The following is a 17583-nucleotide window of genomic DNA, read 5'->3' on the forward strand; positions in this document are numbered from 1 at the left end:
ATCTCCTCGTGGTCCCGAGCGTCCGCTACGCTGATAGCGTATCATTACGTTAGTCGGCAGCCTATAGCGTGCTTGCCTTTACGCTCTAAGCCGTGAGCGAACGTGCCGCTCGTGCGTCTCATCCACGGCTAAGCGTTCGTTGCGCTACGTGCGTACTCTTATGGTATTCCATACGCCAATTGCGTACTGTGTTCTTTAACCTTTTAGAGTGTTTTATACAAGGTATATTATAGGCATTGTCAAAACCCATGTATACATGGGGAGAACATGCAAACTCCACAGAGATTGGGGCAGGGCTTGTGAAACCCTGCCCAGTTCAGCAATCTGTATAATGAGCATAGTGGCGCCCTCTGGTGGGAAACTTAAATGCTCTGCACTCCCATATATTCTTGTCATTCCTAAACTTATCACCCGTCATATCGGAACACGTTTCAAAAAACAAATCTCTATCGTTCCCTTGTATTGTTTAGCTAAATCCATATCGCTGAGATTTCTGTAACTTGCGGTAAGACTCACCATTTCTTCCACGGTGGCTGGTCCTTTTGATCGTAATCGCAGAGTCTCTCGTCCGGTGGAAATTTTACCTTCTGTCGTTTTTCCACCTCTTGATCTTGGCTCAATCATTTCTGGAATATAGAGAAAGAAATCGTTATGGTGACAAAGAAAGAAGATTCCCGAGAGCCTAACATGTCCGACTACCGACGCTTTAAACGCTGTAGAGGCCAGTGAGCCAGCTGAGGAAGCGTCAGCTACAGAAAGATAAACACTAAAGTGCCTGGGCTTATATATCGCACGCTATGATAGACATATCGCAGTAACACATATTCCAAAACTCTTTAACAAAAAAATCAGAGCTTTCTAAAAAACACAACTTGCAATGGTAATGTTTCAGAACACTGAATAACATGTACATCTGCAGTACCACTTTTGACCACCAGGTGGTAATACAGAGCTCTTCCATTTGAATCATATATACAATTTAGTTTGTAAACTACACGAGGACAGGATTTGTATATACTATACTTAGTATATTGTATATCTGTAACTGCTTCACGTTTCATGTCTCCACCTTCTACTGTTGCTCCTCACACCATTGGTAGTGACACAGAAATACGGACTGCCAGTGGCTGCTGTATTACTGGCTGCCGGTAACATAGCCGCCTACAGTGGCCACACACACTACCTCCTACCAGTTACAAATGTTGTAATGCTACCTTATGTATTATTGCTCCCCACACTGCTTAGATTGTAAGCTCATATGGGCAGGGCCTTGCTTTTGTTTCATGTAGCTGTACGATTACTGCAATACATGAGTACCATGATCCTCACACATTGTGGGTCCCTGTGAGTCAAGCACTTTTGCGATTTAAACTAAAATTCAGTCATCTGCAGCCTATCATTTCACTACGAAACAGTGACCTCATTGAGGCATGAGGCACCAGCATCTTTAATCCTGCCTTTCAGCTTAACAAAAACAAAAAAAATTAAACTGCAAAGCTTGACAACAATTCAGGTTCCTTTTGTTCTTTGTTATTATTATTATTATTATTATCCTTTATTGATATGGCGCCACAAGGGTTCCGCAGCGCCCAATTACAGAGTACATGATTGTTCCTGTTAAGTTGTCCTTAAACATGGTTTTCAGGTTTGCGGAATCTTCTGTACCGTAAGATGTCTGCCGTACCGGCAAATGGAGCAGCTTTCTAGGTATGCAGAGATACAGTAGTGTGCCCACTGGCGTGGGTTCACTACGATATGCCGGCGGTCGGGCTCCCGGCGACCAGCATACCGGCGCCGGGAGCCCGACCGCCGGCTTACCGACAGTGTGGCGAGCGCAAATGAGCCCCTTGCGGGCTCGCTGCGCTCGCCACGCTACGCGCGCCACACTATTTTATTCTCCCTCCAGGTGGGTCGTGGACCCCCACGAGGGAGAATAAGTGTCGGTATGCCAGCTGTCGGGATCCTGGCGCCGGTATACTGTGCGCCGGGATCCCGTCAGTCGGCATACAGAAGACCACCCCACTGGCGTAACCAGACGGGTGCATTTCAGTGCCCAGCGCAGAGCTGACACCATATGGTTTTGGCGTTCCAGTTTGGAGATGGGAGAGGAGGCGTCAGTGTGGTGGAGGGGACTGGCCATGACCAATGTCTCACCAAGAGGAGAATGTGACACCGTGTTACAGTATGGTCATCCGACCAACCCAAACCTTCCTTCCTCCCAGCCGCAGTCCCACCTGGGGCAGGTCAGGCCGGCAGTACTGACCTCTTCCCTGCTCCTCTGGCTGTCAGTGGGATCCGGGGCGAGGGATCTGTGCAGCAAACATCTCCAGTGCTATGGCCATGATTAAGCTTCATACGCTGAAGTGCAGAAACCGCTATTCATCGATTTCCGTACTTCTGCGCACGCTCGCACGCTACTGCGTAAATGCACGGGGACTTAAATTGCATATTAATGGAAATTGCAGTTTTGTAAATTCTTGTACGGGAATGTGATATGCTTGTGTGTGTGACAATTACATTTGTTACACAGGATCGCACTGCTGCCAAGTGCACATTCCTGGAGGTCGCGGAGAACAGGCGGCAGGAGAAGGTCTGGAATGGGATGTGATACAGAGGGAGAAGCTGGATTGGATTTGATGCGCCCTAGGTCCACAGACTCACAAATTGTTGCATTTGTGAACCTGCCGGAACATATTACTCTGTTGTGCGAGGCTTTGTTCTGTGCGATGCACACTAATAAAGAACAGGGACTATTACATGCTGACGTCCACACACCATCTACCTCTTACACTGTGTCTCCTACACTATCATGAAGCACAGTACATCTGCCTTCTCCAACCCGGTGGGGTGGCTTACATGGGGAACAGTGCATCTGCCTTCTCCAACCCGGCAGGGTGGCTTACATGGGGCACAGTGCATCTGCCTTCTCCAATCCGGCGGGGTGGCTTACATGGGGCACAGTGCATCTGCCTTCTCCAATCCGGCGGGGTGGCTTACATGGGGCACAGTGCATCTGCCTTCTCCAATCCGGCGGGGTGGCTTACATGGGGCACAGTGCATCTGCCTTCACCAATCCGGCGGGGTGGCTTACATGGGGCACAGTACGTCTGCCTTCTCCAACACAGCTGGTGGCTTACATGGGGCACAGTACATCTGCCTTCTCCAATCCGGCGGGGTGGCTTACATGGGGCACAGTGCATCTGCCTTCTCCAATCCGGCGGGGTGGCTTACATGGGGCACAGTACATCTGCCTTCTCCAACACAGCTGGTGGCTTACATGGGGCACAGTACATCTGCCTTCTCCAATCCGGCGGGGTGGCTTACATGGGGCACAGTGCATCTGCCTTCTCCAATCCGGCGGGGTGGCTTACATGGGGCACAGTGCATCTGCCTTCTCCAATCCGGCGGGGTGGCTTACATGGGGCACAGTGCATCTGCCTTCTCCAATCCGGCGGGGTGGCTTACATGGGGCACAGTACGTCTGCCTTCTCCAACACAGCTGGTGGCTTACATGGGACACAGTCAGGGGTGTAGCGAGGGTGGCTCCGGTGGAGCACGAGCTCCAGGTGCTGGAAAAGTTAGAAGGCGCTCCGCAGAGGAGGAGGAGCAGAGCAGGTGCACACTGACTCGGACTCTGAGACTAGGTAAGGAACAGGACAGGCAGCACATACTGGAGCTCTCCTTGCCCCTCAAACTGTTGCGGTGCAGCTATTTCTGCCCCTCAGGCAATTCTGGGACATTATTTTCATTGAGAAATTGGGAGGTTATCAGATCTAGGAAGGGGGTCAGTTTTGGGGTATTATTTTCATTGAGAGATTGGGGGATTATCAGGTCTGTGGGAGGTCACATTTGGGGCATTGGTGGTCATTCCGAGTTGTTCGCTCAGTAATTTTCTTTGCATCGCAGCGACTTTCCGCTTATTGCGCATGCGCAATGTTCGCACTGCGACTGCGCCAAGTAAATTTGCTATGCAGTTAGGTATTTTACTCACGGCATTACGAGGTTTTCTCTTCGTTCTGGTGATCGTAATGTGATTGACAGGAAGTGGGTGTTTCTGGGCGGAAACTGGCCGTTTTATGGGAGTGTTTGAAAAAACGCTACCGTTTCTGGGAAAAACGCGGGAGTGGCTGGAGAAACGGGGGAGTGTCTGGGCGAACGCTGGGTGTGTCTGTGACGTCAAACCAGGAACGACAAGCACTGAACTGATCGCACTGGCAGAGTAAGTCTGGAGCTACTCAGAAACTGCACAGAGAAGTCTTTTCGCAATATTGCGAATCTTTCGTTCGCAATTTTGAGAAGCTAAGATTCACTCCCAGTAGGCGGCGGCTTAGCGTGTGCAAAGCTGCTAAAAGCAGCTAGCGAGCGAACAACTCGGAATGAGGGCCATTATTTTCATTAAAGGATTGGGGGTTGTGAGGTCAGGTCAGTCGGGGCATACATAGTGTTTTTCATGTATTTGAATTAAAAAAAGTAAATAATTGAATACAGCTACTTCTATAGTGGCTCTACTGTGGTGTAACATGTATGAGCGTTTTCTACCATGGCATAACATGTATAAAGGGATTTACCATGATGTAATGTGTATAAGGGACTCTACTGTGGCATAATGTGCATAAGCAGCTCTACTGTGTGGTGTAATGTGTAAAAGCAGTTCAAGTGTGTGGCGTAACATATATAAGCAGCTCTTCTGTGGCATAACGTGTATAAGCAGCTCTACTGTGTGGCGTAACGTGTATAAGCGGCTCTACTGTGTGGTGTAATGTGAATAACGGACACTACTGTGTGGCGTAACGTGTATAAGCGGATCTACTGTGGCATAACGTGTATAAGCAGCTCTAGTGTATGGTGTAATGTGAAATAATGGACACTACTGTGCCGTGTAATGTGAATTGGTACTATTATGTGGCCATGCCCCAATATTTTGGTGTGCACTGTCCATATTTTATACACGCGGGCACCCAAAGAAAACTTTTGCAATGAGCTCTACAAGGTCTAGAACTGACCCTGCCACCAATTTAAATATGGTTTCTTTACAAATGTAACATGCCATCCAATTCAGTACAGGGGAGAGGGGCGCCAAAACATACCTTTGCTCCCGGCACCATGGCACCTAGCTACACCTCTGGGCACAGTGCGCCTGCCTTCTCCAACACAGCTGGTGGCTTACATGGGGCACAGTGCGTCTGTTTCCCTATAAAACTTTATATAAAATTCCTTTGTTCTACATCGTATTGCGGAAGAGCAGATGACACATCTGCTGTGAGACTCGGTGACCCGCCACCCTCCCAGGTCACATCCTCACCCCATTACCGCCCGCTTGCAGAAGATACTGATCGTCTCCTTTATAGTTTATACTGTTTGCCAGCTATCGCCCGTCGTCTCCCCAGCAGGCAATGTACAGGCAGCGTCAGCTATTATCACATTACACGTGAACATAATCAATTCTGTTTTGCATTCCAGTTATTTGGCTTCTAAACCGAGTTTTGTTCATATCTTTACTATTATTAATACTCTCTCGCCAAATACGTCTGTGTCTACTACTCAGGGGTAACTGCGGTTGGAGATTTAACCATTCCCTGCCCTGCATATTGGGTCTCCATGCATAACGCTGGGGGATGTGGCCACACAATACTTGGGATATGGCTACCCCGTGCCCTGGTACACCCTGCCATCACTGAGAAAAGGGGCACGCTTGTATTTCAGCTCATTTTGATCCATTTCCCCAGAAACCAATGTTACAAACTGTCTGCAGGGGGAATGTAATGACTACTGTATAATATATTATTCCTCCGGAGCAGATGACATTTATTACTCTAACGTCATGTAAGAAAAACAAATGCAGCGCTGTGAACACACGCCACGGGGAGTGTTAGGCGCAGAGCTGTCTCTCAGCCACAAAACCGCACTTTGGGGGTGATTCCGAGTTGTTCGCTCGCTAGCTGCTTTTAGCAGCATTGCACACGCTAGGCCGCCGCCTACTGGGAGTGTATCTTAGCTTAGCAGAATTGCGAACGAAAGATTAGCAGAATTGCGAACGAATGCTTCGCTAATTTTCTCGTAATGATTACCCCGCAGTTTCTGAGTAGCTCCAGACTTACTCTGCCATTGCGACCAGCTCAGTCCTTTTCGTTCCTGGTTTGACGTCACAAACACGCCCAGCGTTCGCCCAGCCACTCCCCCGTTTCTCCAGCCAGTCCTGCATTTTCAACTATCATGCCTGCGTTTTTCCGCACACTCCTAGAAAGCGGTCAGTTTCCGCCCAGAAACACCCACTTACTGTCAATCACACTCCGATCACTTCAACGATGAAAATTCTTCGTTCTGCCGTGAGTAAATCTACTAAGTTTTGAGCTAAAATACTTAGCGCATGTGCACTGCGTACCATGCGCATGCGCATTTTCGCATTAATCGCTCCGTTGCAAAAATCGGCAACAAGCGAACAACTCGGAATGACCCCCTTTGTTACAATAACTCAACCGGCTTTATGGTATGAAACCGTCCGATAAATAAAATGCTCATCCCAATGATATGATCACATAACCGGGGAGTTCTGCCCGGCGCGGGACATAAAGCCTGGTCCAGAGGTGGACGCTGGTGGAGACGGCGCTCGGCGTTCAGTCGCAGCAGGTCTGCCATGTTATGCAAATGCTGCAGGAGCCATCTTTTTATAATGAGACCCTCACTGCCGGCGGCAAAGATGCAGCATCGGAGAAACATTGGGCAGACCACAAATCATCGGTCATTTGCGTCTGGATCTGAATTGCGCCCGCCTCTGACTCACCCCCATAGTAACACGGACATGCCGGGAGGAATCCATACAGGAAATCTGAGAACCTATTGGAAAAAAGCCGGGATTTGTATTATTTCAAACTGTTAGTTCTGCCCGAGGGTGTACAACCATTTCCCGTCCGGTTCCTGCACAGGCCTCCGCAGGAAGTGGGCAACGTGCCCGTCCCACACAGATTTTTGCCATTTGCTAACCACCCATGAAGTAAAAGTCTCAGTGGCGTCAGCAAATCCTGTCAGAAAGTATAGTGAGCGTTCACCAGGAACAGGACAGGTTTTCTCTCTTTTACTTTCACACAAGATTTCTCTTTATGTAAGTGCTGACTGCCGTACGCTTCTGCGCTCAGTCCTACTTTATAGTATGACTCCTTTTAGGAGGGTCAGGGGCTGTCCGGTCACCGACACATCAGGTATAAGAAGGGTTACTTCTATACCCTCCTCCAGCGCCGGATAATTCCTCTTCCTTCCTATAATTATTTCTCAGCAATTTTATTACCTTAAAACTTACGCCAAAGATCCATTCAATTTATGGGCTGAATGCAGCGACAAGACACATTTACGAGTGACATTTGGCGCCCGTTTCCTGTAGAACCTCCATTGGGGTATTTAGCGACTCCGATTCTAAGAAACACATCTCAGTATCGTCCAGTACTGCTGCATATACTGAGAATTGAGCATTTTTGTATACAGCCGTGCAGCAAGCAGAAATAAGACCCTCATATGGCTTTCATTATAGGTTTGTTTATGCTCTCTGCAAAGTTTTACTAACGGTTTTCATTTTCTGACTTAATTCCAGTCACTTCTAATAGTTTCTCAGTGCTCTTGGATATGACTCAGATCTGCTTTGCCTTTTGCACAAGACAGTTGTATCCAAAGAAGGTCAGCACCTTAAGTGACTGCCTACATAAAGAACACATACAGTAAGGAAGCCAGACAGAGAGAGGGTCATTCCGAGTTGATTGCTCGCTAGCAGTTTTTAGCAGCCGTGCAAACGCTATGCCGCCGCTCACTGGGAGTGTATTTCAGCTTATCAGAAGTGCGAACGAAAGGATCGCAGAGCGTCTACAAAGTTTTTTTGTGCAGTCTTAGAGTAGCTCAAAACCTACTCAGCGCTTGCGATCACTTCAGACTGTTCAGTTCCTGTTTTGACGTCACAAACACGCCCTGCGTTCGCCCAGCCACGCCTGCGTTTTTCCCGGCATGCCTGCGTTTTTTCAAACACTCCATGAAAACGGTCAGTTGACACCCAGAAACGCCCACTTCATGTCAATCACTCTGCGGCCAGCAATGCGACTGAAAAGCTTCGCTAGACCCTGTGTGAAACTACATTTTTCGTTGTAATAGTACGTCGCGTGTGCGTATTGCACCGCATGCGCAGAAGTGCTGGTTTTTTGCCTCATCGCTGCACAGCGAACGAATGCAGCTAGCGATCAACTCGGAATGACCACCAGAAAGCACTGTATATAGCAAAAGCTACAGCAGGGTAATTACAAGTAAATAAACGACATCCACAATAACGAACATACTTTGTCAGAACAGTCAGCACCTAACGGAACACTATAAACAATATACTCCTTGTCTCACTGACTATGCTACAATGTATAATCAGCGTGACAATTCATTGTGTTCCTTTAGACTAGGGGTGGGCAACATGCGGCCCGCGGGCCGGATGCGGCCCGCGGACCGATTCTGCCTGGCCCGCTGTGTCCCATCAGAGTGCAATGACAAGCAGCCCGACAGGCTGAGTCGCTTGTCATTGCGCTACCCTGCTCTCAGACGCGGCGCCGCTAAGGAAATCCCGGTCACGTCACAGGGTCAGCTGACCGGGATTTCCTCTGTTGTTATGCGCTGCGGTCAGCTGTCCGGAACTCTGGTAGGCTGACAGCCAGTCCCCGTGTGACGGAGCTCTAGTCACTCGCGACCCTGCATCCTGACCTCTCCGAGTCCTCCCCTTCAGTGTGAGGAGCATGAGTGGCCAAGGAGGAGCGGGACTCAGACAGGCTGGCAGCTTGTTTCTTAGACGTCACAAGGAGCCTGATTGGCAGCGGCTGTGTGTTGCTGGTAAGTATGTGCGCTGCAGGCGCGCTCTGTTCTCCAGGAGTTTGTTTGGGGCAGGCTGCGGGCACATATGGATGTATCTGCAGCCGGCAGCTGCTACTGTGGGGTGGGATGGGCAAGAGGGGGTTTGTGGATGGCTGCTGTGTGTGGAGCGCGGGAGGCAAGTGTCGGATGCCGGCTGCTGTGTGTGGGGAGGGGGTGTCAGATGCCGACTGCTGTGTGTGTGGAGGGGGGTGTCGGATGCCAGCTGCTGTATGTGGAGGGGGTGTCGGATGCCGGCTGCTGTGTGTATAGGGGGGTGTCGGATGCCGGCAGCTGTGTGTGGAGTGGGGGAGGGGGTGTCGGATGCTGGCTGTTGTATGTGGAGTGGGAGAGGGGGCTGTCAAATGCAGTGGGTGGGGGGTCTCTCTGGCTGCAGCTATACTGACAGGGGTTATCTCTTTGGCCACTGTTATGTACTGGAGGGATGATGGATTGGGGTGCTGGATGCTGCCTGTTTGTGTGCTGTGGGGGAGAGGAAGGGGGGTGTATTGTGATTGTGACTCCAGCCACTGCTCTGTACTGGACGGGGAGGTAATGTAATGTAATCTTTTTAGACTTTGCCAAAGCGTTTGATACTGTACCACACATGAGACTTATATACAAGCTACAAGAATCAGGGATAGGAAGCACAATATGCACTTGGGTCAAAAACTGGTTAGATAATAGGAAGCAGCGCGTTGTGGTTAATGGATATTTTTCAACTTGGACTGAAGTGCTAAGTGGTGTGCCGCAAGGCTCAGTATTAGGACCGCTATTGTTCAATATTTTCATTAACGACCTAACAGAAGGTCTAGAGAGCATGGTGTCAATTTTTGCAGATGATACCAAATTGTGTAAGGTTATAAAAACAGAGGAGGATGCCGAGTCTCTTCAGAACGACTTAGTTAAATTAGAAGCATGGGCAGCCAAATGGAGAATGCGCTGCAACACAGACAAGTGTAAGGTAATGCACTGTGGTAACAAGAACAAAAAGTACACCTACCTACTAAATGGGGTAAAACTAGGGGATTCTGTACTGGAAAAGGACTTAGGTGTCCTCATAGATAGCAAGCTAAGCAGTAGTACCCAAAGTAGGACTGCAGCAAAGAAGGCTAATAAGATATTAGCATGCATAAAACGGGGTATTGATGCTAGGGACGAGAGTATTATACTCCCATTATATAAATCACTAGTGAGGCCACACCTTGAATACTGTGTACAGTTCTGGGCACCGTACTACAAAAAGGATATCCTGGAGCTTGAAAAGGTACAAAGGAGGGCGACCAAACTAATTAAGGGCATGGAGACGATGGAATACAAGGAAAGGCTTGAAAGACTAGGCATGTTTACATTGGAAAAGCGGAGACTAAGAGGGGATATGATCAACATCTACAAATATATAAGGGGACAATACTCAGAGCTTGCGCGGGACCTGTTTTTGGTTAGATCAACACAGAGGACTCGTGGACACTCGCTCAGGTTAGAGGAGAGGAGATTCCGCACAATACGGCGTAAAGGCTTTTTCACGGTAAGGACAATACGTGTTTGGAATTCCCTTCCCGAGGGAGTTGTAATGGCGGAATCTGTCAACACCTTTAAGAATGGGTTAGATAAATTCCTATTGGATAAGGATATCCAGGGGTATGGTGCATAGTCATGCATTATAGTTACTATTTAGTCAAATCATCATGCAGAGGACACCACAAATAGGTTGAACTCGATGGACAATTGTCTTTTTTCAACCTCAGATACTATGTTACTATGTTACTAATGTTGGCCACTGCTGTGAGTTTGGAAGACAGGGGTTGTGTAGGACGGCTGCTGTGTGTGATGGTGGGGTGTGCTTACCGCTAAGGTTGGGGGTCAAGGGTAAGGGGGGTATGACAAGGGGGGCCCCCAGATATATCAGTGTACCGGGCCCCAATATTTCTGTTGCCAGCCCTGGCAGCGGCCAGTAACTGAGGAGAAGAGCGCACGGGGGAGAAAGAGGGGGAGGAGGGAGCCGCAGCAGCGCTGTGTAATTGGTAGAGGTGCTGTTGCTGCTGTCCCTCTGCTTCACCATAGGCTGCCCTCCGCCGCTGCGAATGCTGGGAAGCGCATCCCAGCATTCACAGCGGCGGAGAACAGCCTATGGTGAAGCAGAGGGACAGCAGCAGCGCCTCCACCAATTACACAGCGCTGCTGCGACTCCCTCCTCCTCCTTGCCCGGGATCTCTGCAGAAGCTGCACCGAGGAGCCTGAGCCAGCGGAGAGAGTAAGTATAATTCTTTCTTTCTTTCTTGTCTGACCTAATGTGTAAAAACAGGGGCGCTGTCTGCTGTAATGTGTAAAAAGGGCACGCTGTCTGCCGTAATGTGTAAAAAAGGGGACGCTGTCTGCCGTAATGTGTAAAAAAGGGGACGCTGTCTGCTGTAATGTGTAAAAAGGGGGACGCTGTCTGCCGTAATGTGTAAAAAAGGGGACGCTGTCTGCCGTAATGTGTAAAAAAGGGGACGCTGTCTGCCGTAATGTGTAAAAAGGGGGACGCTGTCTGCCGTAATGTGTAAAAAAGGGGACTCTTTTTGAGTATTTTGTGTGTGGCCCTCGAATATTCGCTGGAAGTGTTAAGCGGCCCCCCAGCTGAAATAATTGCCCACCCCTGCTTTAGACGCTGCTTGTTCTCTATTCTTGCGTTTAAAGCAACTCAATCCGATTCATGTCTATGGGAGAACATTGGGCCTTATTCACAGTTAGGAGCAAATAAAAACATAGGCACAATATAAAGAAGCGATTTGCACCTTTTCAAAACTATATTGCACTGCAAGTGGATCAGATGTAAAATGCGCAGAGAGATTTATAGTCTGGAAGGGGCATGTCGTGACTTCAGTAAAAACAAAACTGCCTGGTATACTTTCGCTACATGCAAATGCAGCCGGTATTTACCCTGCGGGCAAAAAAAATAAATGCACTTGCACCATTTTGCACTGCTGCGTGGTTTGCTGCGGGAGCAAATTACTTCTTGTATTTGTAGCAAGGGCCAGTGTACTCGTGCGGTCACTGGGGGTCATTCCGAGTTGTTCGCTCGCAAGCTGCTTTTAGCAGCTTTGCACACGCTAAGCCGCCGCCTACTGGGAGTGAATCTTAGCTTATCAAAATTGCGAACGAAAGATTCGCAATATTGCGATTAGACCTCTCTTAGCAGTTTCTGAGTAGCTCCACACTTACTCGGCATCTGCGATCAGTTCAGTGCTTGTCGTTCCTGGTTTGACGTCACATACACACCCAGCGTTCGCCCAGACACTCCTCCGTTTCTCCAGCCACTCCCGCGTTTTTCCCAGAAACGGTAGCGTTTTTTCACACACACCCATAAAACGGCCAGTTTCCGCCCAGAAACACCCACTTCCTGTCAATCACATTACGATCACCAGAACGAGGAAAAAACCGTGAGTAAAATTCCTAACTGCATAGCAAATTTACTTGGCGCAGTCGCAGTGCGGACATTGCGCATGCGCACTAAGTGGAAAATCGCTGCGATGCAAAGAAATTTACCGAGCGAACAACTCGGAATGACCCCCACTGGCCCTGCTACTAGCCTGCACGTCCCTCCTGACCTGGGATGGCTCGGCACCATCCCATGGGGCCGGAGGTCGCACTGGCTCCGGTCAGCACTGGGGACCGGGCCTGGTCCGGTCTTCCCCTGCCCAGCTGGTTGCGGAGTTCGGCAGCGGGCGTGGGGGCGGCAGTGAATCGCCACCGCCGCTCCACGTGGGTGATGGCGGCGGGCCTGCATCCTCCGGGACGCAGACCCCGCCAATCACATTGCGGCTTTTCAAATTTGGCGCCAGCCGAGAGCCAATCACGGCTCGCAAGCTGTTGACCAATCGGGAATGGCGGCGGCGAGCCAATCCCGGCTCACCGCGTCATAGCCCCGCCCCACGGCACTGGCTTGTGTTAGCCAGCGCCGGGCGCGGGAGGTCAGTTCGTCTGCCGGGAGGGAGCAGAGAAGAGCTCCTGAAGACTGCAGCAAGAAGACGGCGCCGGAAGTCCTGGAGGGCGGCGGCAGTTGTGAAAGAGCTGTTACACGCCGCCGCCCGCCGGGCGAAGTACAACAAAGAGCTGACACCCGTCGGTGAAGACGCCGGGAGCCCTGGGCCAGCGGTGTGCAACGCAAAAGAGCTTGCACGGGCCACCGCTGCCCAGGTGAAGCCTCCAGGAAGCCCGGAGGTGGTGGGAGCCATCCCGCCCCCGGCGAAGATGACGCGGTGGGCGTGGCCGGACCAGGCTTGGTCCAGCCGTGGCCCTTTGGACGAGTAAGTACAGGTGGTGCCCCCCTCTCCCCCTAGACCACCAGGGATTCGGGCACTAGGCCCGCGGGGTAAAACAGGCGCTAGGCCTGAGACACATAAGGCGGGCACTAGGCCCGGGGGGGCAACAAGTATAGGTGGTGCCACCCCCCCTTCCCCTAGACCACCAGGGACTCGGGCACTAGGCCCGTGGGGTAAAAATAAGAATTTACTCACCGTTAATTCTATTTCTCGTAGTCCGTAGTGGATGCTGGGAACTCCGTAAGGACCATGGGGAATAGCGGGCTCCGAAGGAAAGAATTAGGACTACCTGGTGTGCACTGGCTCCTCCCTCTATGCCCCTCCTCCAGACCTCAGTTAGGGAAACTGTGCCCGGAAGAGCTGACACAATAAGGAAGGGATTTGGAATCCCGGGTAAGACTCATACCAGCCACACCAATCACACCGTACAACTCGAGATCGTCCATATTGGCCTGCATGCACAGCCGACAGGAGACCAGCGATGAACGAGCGCGGGGACGCGCATCGTTCATCGCTTAAGTCTCCACACTGAAAGATATGAACGAGATCTCGTTCATTTATGAACGAGATCGTTCATATCTTTCAAAATATCGGCCAGTGTGTAGGGCCCATAACTTGAAGTAACTACTGTTAAAGCAGTGTGTGAGAAGCTCACAAATCCTATCAATGTATATTAAATTTACTATGATGCAATAACTACCAGCAATAACAGATACCTTAGATTCTGGGGAATATTGTAAACTTGAATATAAAATTCCATCCAATAATAAATATTTGAAATAAAATACACACTATTCTGAGTCCAATAAATTTGGGTCTATTGAACATGTATATGGGTTACTCAGCATCAAGATAAAAATCTCTCTTTTTCTATTTTTTGACCCATACGGGTGAATAGGATCTATCCCTTATTGCTACTTGAGAGTACTATGCATGCGGATCACTTTTATTTAAAAATTGAGACCACTATACAGTATAAACAGCACTGTTAGCCAACCAAATAAGGAACTTGTTACGATATATGGAAACCTATGCTGCAAAGGAATTCACAGCATAGGTGAATTTACTCTGGTGCCATAGATAGGAAATAAACTATGGCAACTGAGGGTATGCATAATAACTGATGTATAAGAAATTAACCGTATTTATAAACGGTCTGCTCTGGAAGTATAACTGGGGTTGCAATACCCCTAATATAAGCAGTATCTCCGAAATCTGAGCAACACAGTTGGATATCACATAATTAAATAATATTACTGTATAAGACAGTTGCTTTCTATGCAAGGAGGGATTGCTATACCCCTTAAAGCAACGCGTCCCCATGCACAAATAGATACTCCAATAATATTGATAACCAGTGTGAGAGGCTCTCAGTATATGAGTAATTAACTTTAGGGGGTACTAGATCTGTGAATACACTTCTAGAGGACTCATAGTTACCGTAATTGTCAATAAAATAGAGTAACCTGTATTTGGAAGTTTCATACTGTATATGATCCCTAAGTACCTGAACTCAGGGCAGTGGATATCGACACTATAGATACTGATAGTGGTCGACATTATATGTATGTACCGACTCTATAGATACTGATAGTAGTCGAATAATATTGGATGGATGTAGAAATACAGATGGTATTTATACCAATATAGTAACCCCAAATATAAGGACACACTCATAAACACACGTGGACACGCTTTTTAAAATCTTTATTCACAACTTTTCAATCTTTTGTTTAGATTCACTTACCTGTTTGTCCGTTATTTTAATTCTATGTTTCACTGTAGTTCGGGAAAATGAATTAATCATATTCATATTTTAATACATATCCAATAAAGGTTATATTTTAGAATTAGTTTCTTCCAGTGCGTCGACAATACAGAATTCCTTCTTTTTTCTTTAAACATTCTAGCTTTTTGTTGAGGCGGGACGCCATCATGTCCACCTGTGGCCTTTCCCAACGGTGTACAATCATTTGGAAGACTTCTGGATGAAGTCCCCACTCTCCCGGGTAGAGGTCGTGCCTGCTGAGGAAGTCTGCTTCCCAGTTGTCCACTCCCGGAATGAACACTGCTGACAGTGCTAACACATGATTTTCCGCCCATCGGAGAATCCTTGTGGCTTCTGCCATCGCCATCCTGCTTCTTGTGCCGCCCTGACGGTTTACATGGGCGACCGCCGTGATGTTGTCTGACTGGATCAGCACCAGCTGGTGTTGAAGCAGGGGTTTTGCCTGACTTAGGGCATTGTAAATGGCCCTTAGTTCCAGAATATTTATGTGTAGGGAAGTCTCCTGACTCGTCCATAGTCCTTGGAAGTTTCTTCCCTGTGTGACTGCCCCCCAACCTCGAAGGCTGGCATCCGTGGTCACCAGGACCCAGTCCTGTATGCCGAATCTGCGGCCCTCTAGAAGATGAGCACTCTGCAGCCACCACAACAGCGACACCCTGGTCCTTGGAGACAGGGTTATCAGCCGATGCATCTGAAGATGCGATCCGGACCACTTGTCCAACAGATCCCACTGAAAGATCCTTGCATGGAACCTTCCGAATGGAATTGCTTCGTAAGAAGCAACCATCTTTCCCAGGACTCGCGTGCAGTGGTGCACCGACACCTGTTTTGGTTTTAGGAGGTCTCTGACTAGAGATGACAACTCCTTGGCCTTCTCCTCCGGGAGAAACACCTTTTTCTGTTCTGTGTCCAGAACCATCCCCAGGAACAGTAGACGCGTTGTAGGAACCAGCTGCGACTTTGGAATATTCAGGATCCAGCCGTGCTGTTGTAGCACTTCCCGAGCTAGTGCTACTCCGATCAACAACTGTTCCCTGGACCTCGCCTTTACAAGGAGATCGTCCAAGTACGGGATAATTATAACTCCCTTTTTTCGAAGGAGTATCATCATTTCGGCCATTACCTTGGTAAATACCCTCGGTGCCGTGGACAGACCAAACGGCAACGTCTGGAATTGGTAATGACAGTCCTGTACCACAAATCTGAGGTACTCCTGGTGAGGAGGGTAAATGGGGACATGCAGGTAAGCATCCTTGATGTCCAGTGATACCATGTAATCCCCTTCGTCCAGGCTTGCAATAACCGCCCTGAGCGATTCCATTTTGAACTTGAACCTTCTTATATAAGTGTTCAAGGATTTCAAATTTAAAATGGGTCTCACCGAACCGTCCTGTTTCGGTACCACAAACATTGTGGAATAGTAACCCCGTCCCTGTTGAAGGAGGGGTACTTTGGTTATCACCTGCTGGGAGTACAGCTTGTGAATCGCCTCCAGCACCGCCTCCCTGTCTGGGGGAGTAGTTGGCAAGGCTGATTTGAGGAAACGGCGAGGGGGAGACGTCTCGAATTCCAGCTTGTACCCCTGAGATACCACTTGTAGAATCCAGGGATCCACCCGTGAGCGAACCCACTGGTCGCTGAAGTTCCGGAGACGGGCCCCCACCGCACCTGGCTCCCCCTGTGGAGCCCCAGCGTCATGCGGTGGACTTAGAGGAAGCGGGAGAGGACTTTTGTTCCTGGGAACTTGCTGTTTGGTGCAGCTTTTTCCCCCTACCTCTGCCTCTGGGCAGAAAGGACGCGCCTTTAACCCGCTTGCCTTTCTGGGGCCGAAAGGACTGTACCTGATAATACGGTGCTTTCTTTGGCTGTGAGGGAACATGGGGTAAAAATGTCGACTTCCCAGCCGTCGCTGTGGAAACGAGGTCCGAGAGACCATCCCCAAACAATTCCTCACCCTTGTAAGGCAAAACCTCCATGTGCCTTTTAGAATCCGCATCACCTGTCCACTGCCGAGTCCACAATCCTCTCCTGGCAGAAATGGACATTGCATTAATTCTAGATGCCAGTTGGCAAATATCCCTCTGTGCATCTCTCATGTATAAGACTACGTCTTTAATATGCTCTACAGTTAGCAATATAGTGTCCCTGTCAAGGGTATCACTGTTATCAGACAGGGAATCTGACCACGCAGCTGCAGCACTGCACATCCATGCTGAAGCAATAGCCGGTCTCAGTATAATACCTGAGTGTGTATATACAGACTTCAGGATAGCCTCCTGCTTTCTATCCGCCAGCTTCTTTAGGGCGGCCGTATCCGGAGACGGTAGTGCCACCTTCTTTGACAAGCGTGTGAGCGCTTTATCCACCCTAGGGGATGTCTCCCAACGTATCCTATCCTCTGGCGGGAAAGGGTACACCCTTAGTAACTTTTTGGAAATTACCAGTTTCTTATTGGGGGAAACCCACGCTTCTTCACACACTTCATTTAACTCTTCAGAAGGGGGAAAAACCACAGGTTGGTTTTTCTCCCCAAACATAATACCCTTTTTTGTGATACCAGGGTTAATGTCAGAAATGTGCAACACATTTTTCATTGCCGTAATCATGTAACGGATGGCCCTATTG

General features: G+C 49.1%; 1 protein-coding gene across 1 annotated transcript in view; it reads right to left on the reverse strand.

The window, feature by feature from the left end:
• GIPC2 (GIPC PDZ domain containing family member 2) overlaps positions 1 to 17583 on the reverse strand; it is a 142501-nt gene that overhangs the window by 32968 nt on the left and 91950 nt on the right. The window contains exon 4 of the mRNA XM_063939011.1: positions 517 to 626. Coding sequence (XP_063795081.1) covers positions 517 to 626 — 110 coding nt within the window. The remainder of the gene's footprint in view (positions 1 to 516; positions 627 to 17583) is intronic.

The sequence above is a fragment of the Pseudophryne corroboree genome, chromosome 9 (genome assembly GCF_028390025.1).
Source record: "Pseudophryne corroboree isolate aPseCor3 chromosome 9, aPseCor3.hap2, whole genome shotgun sequence".
Taxonomy (NCBI): domain Eukaryota; kingdom Metazoa; phylum Chordata; class Amphibia; order Anura; family Myobatrachidae; genus Pseudophryne; species Pseudophryne corroboree.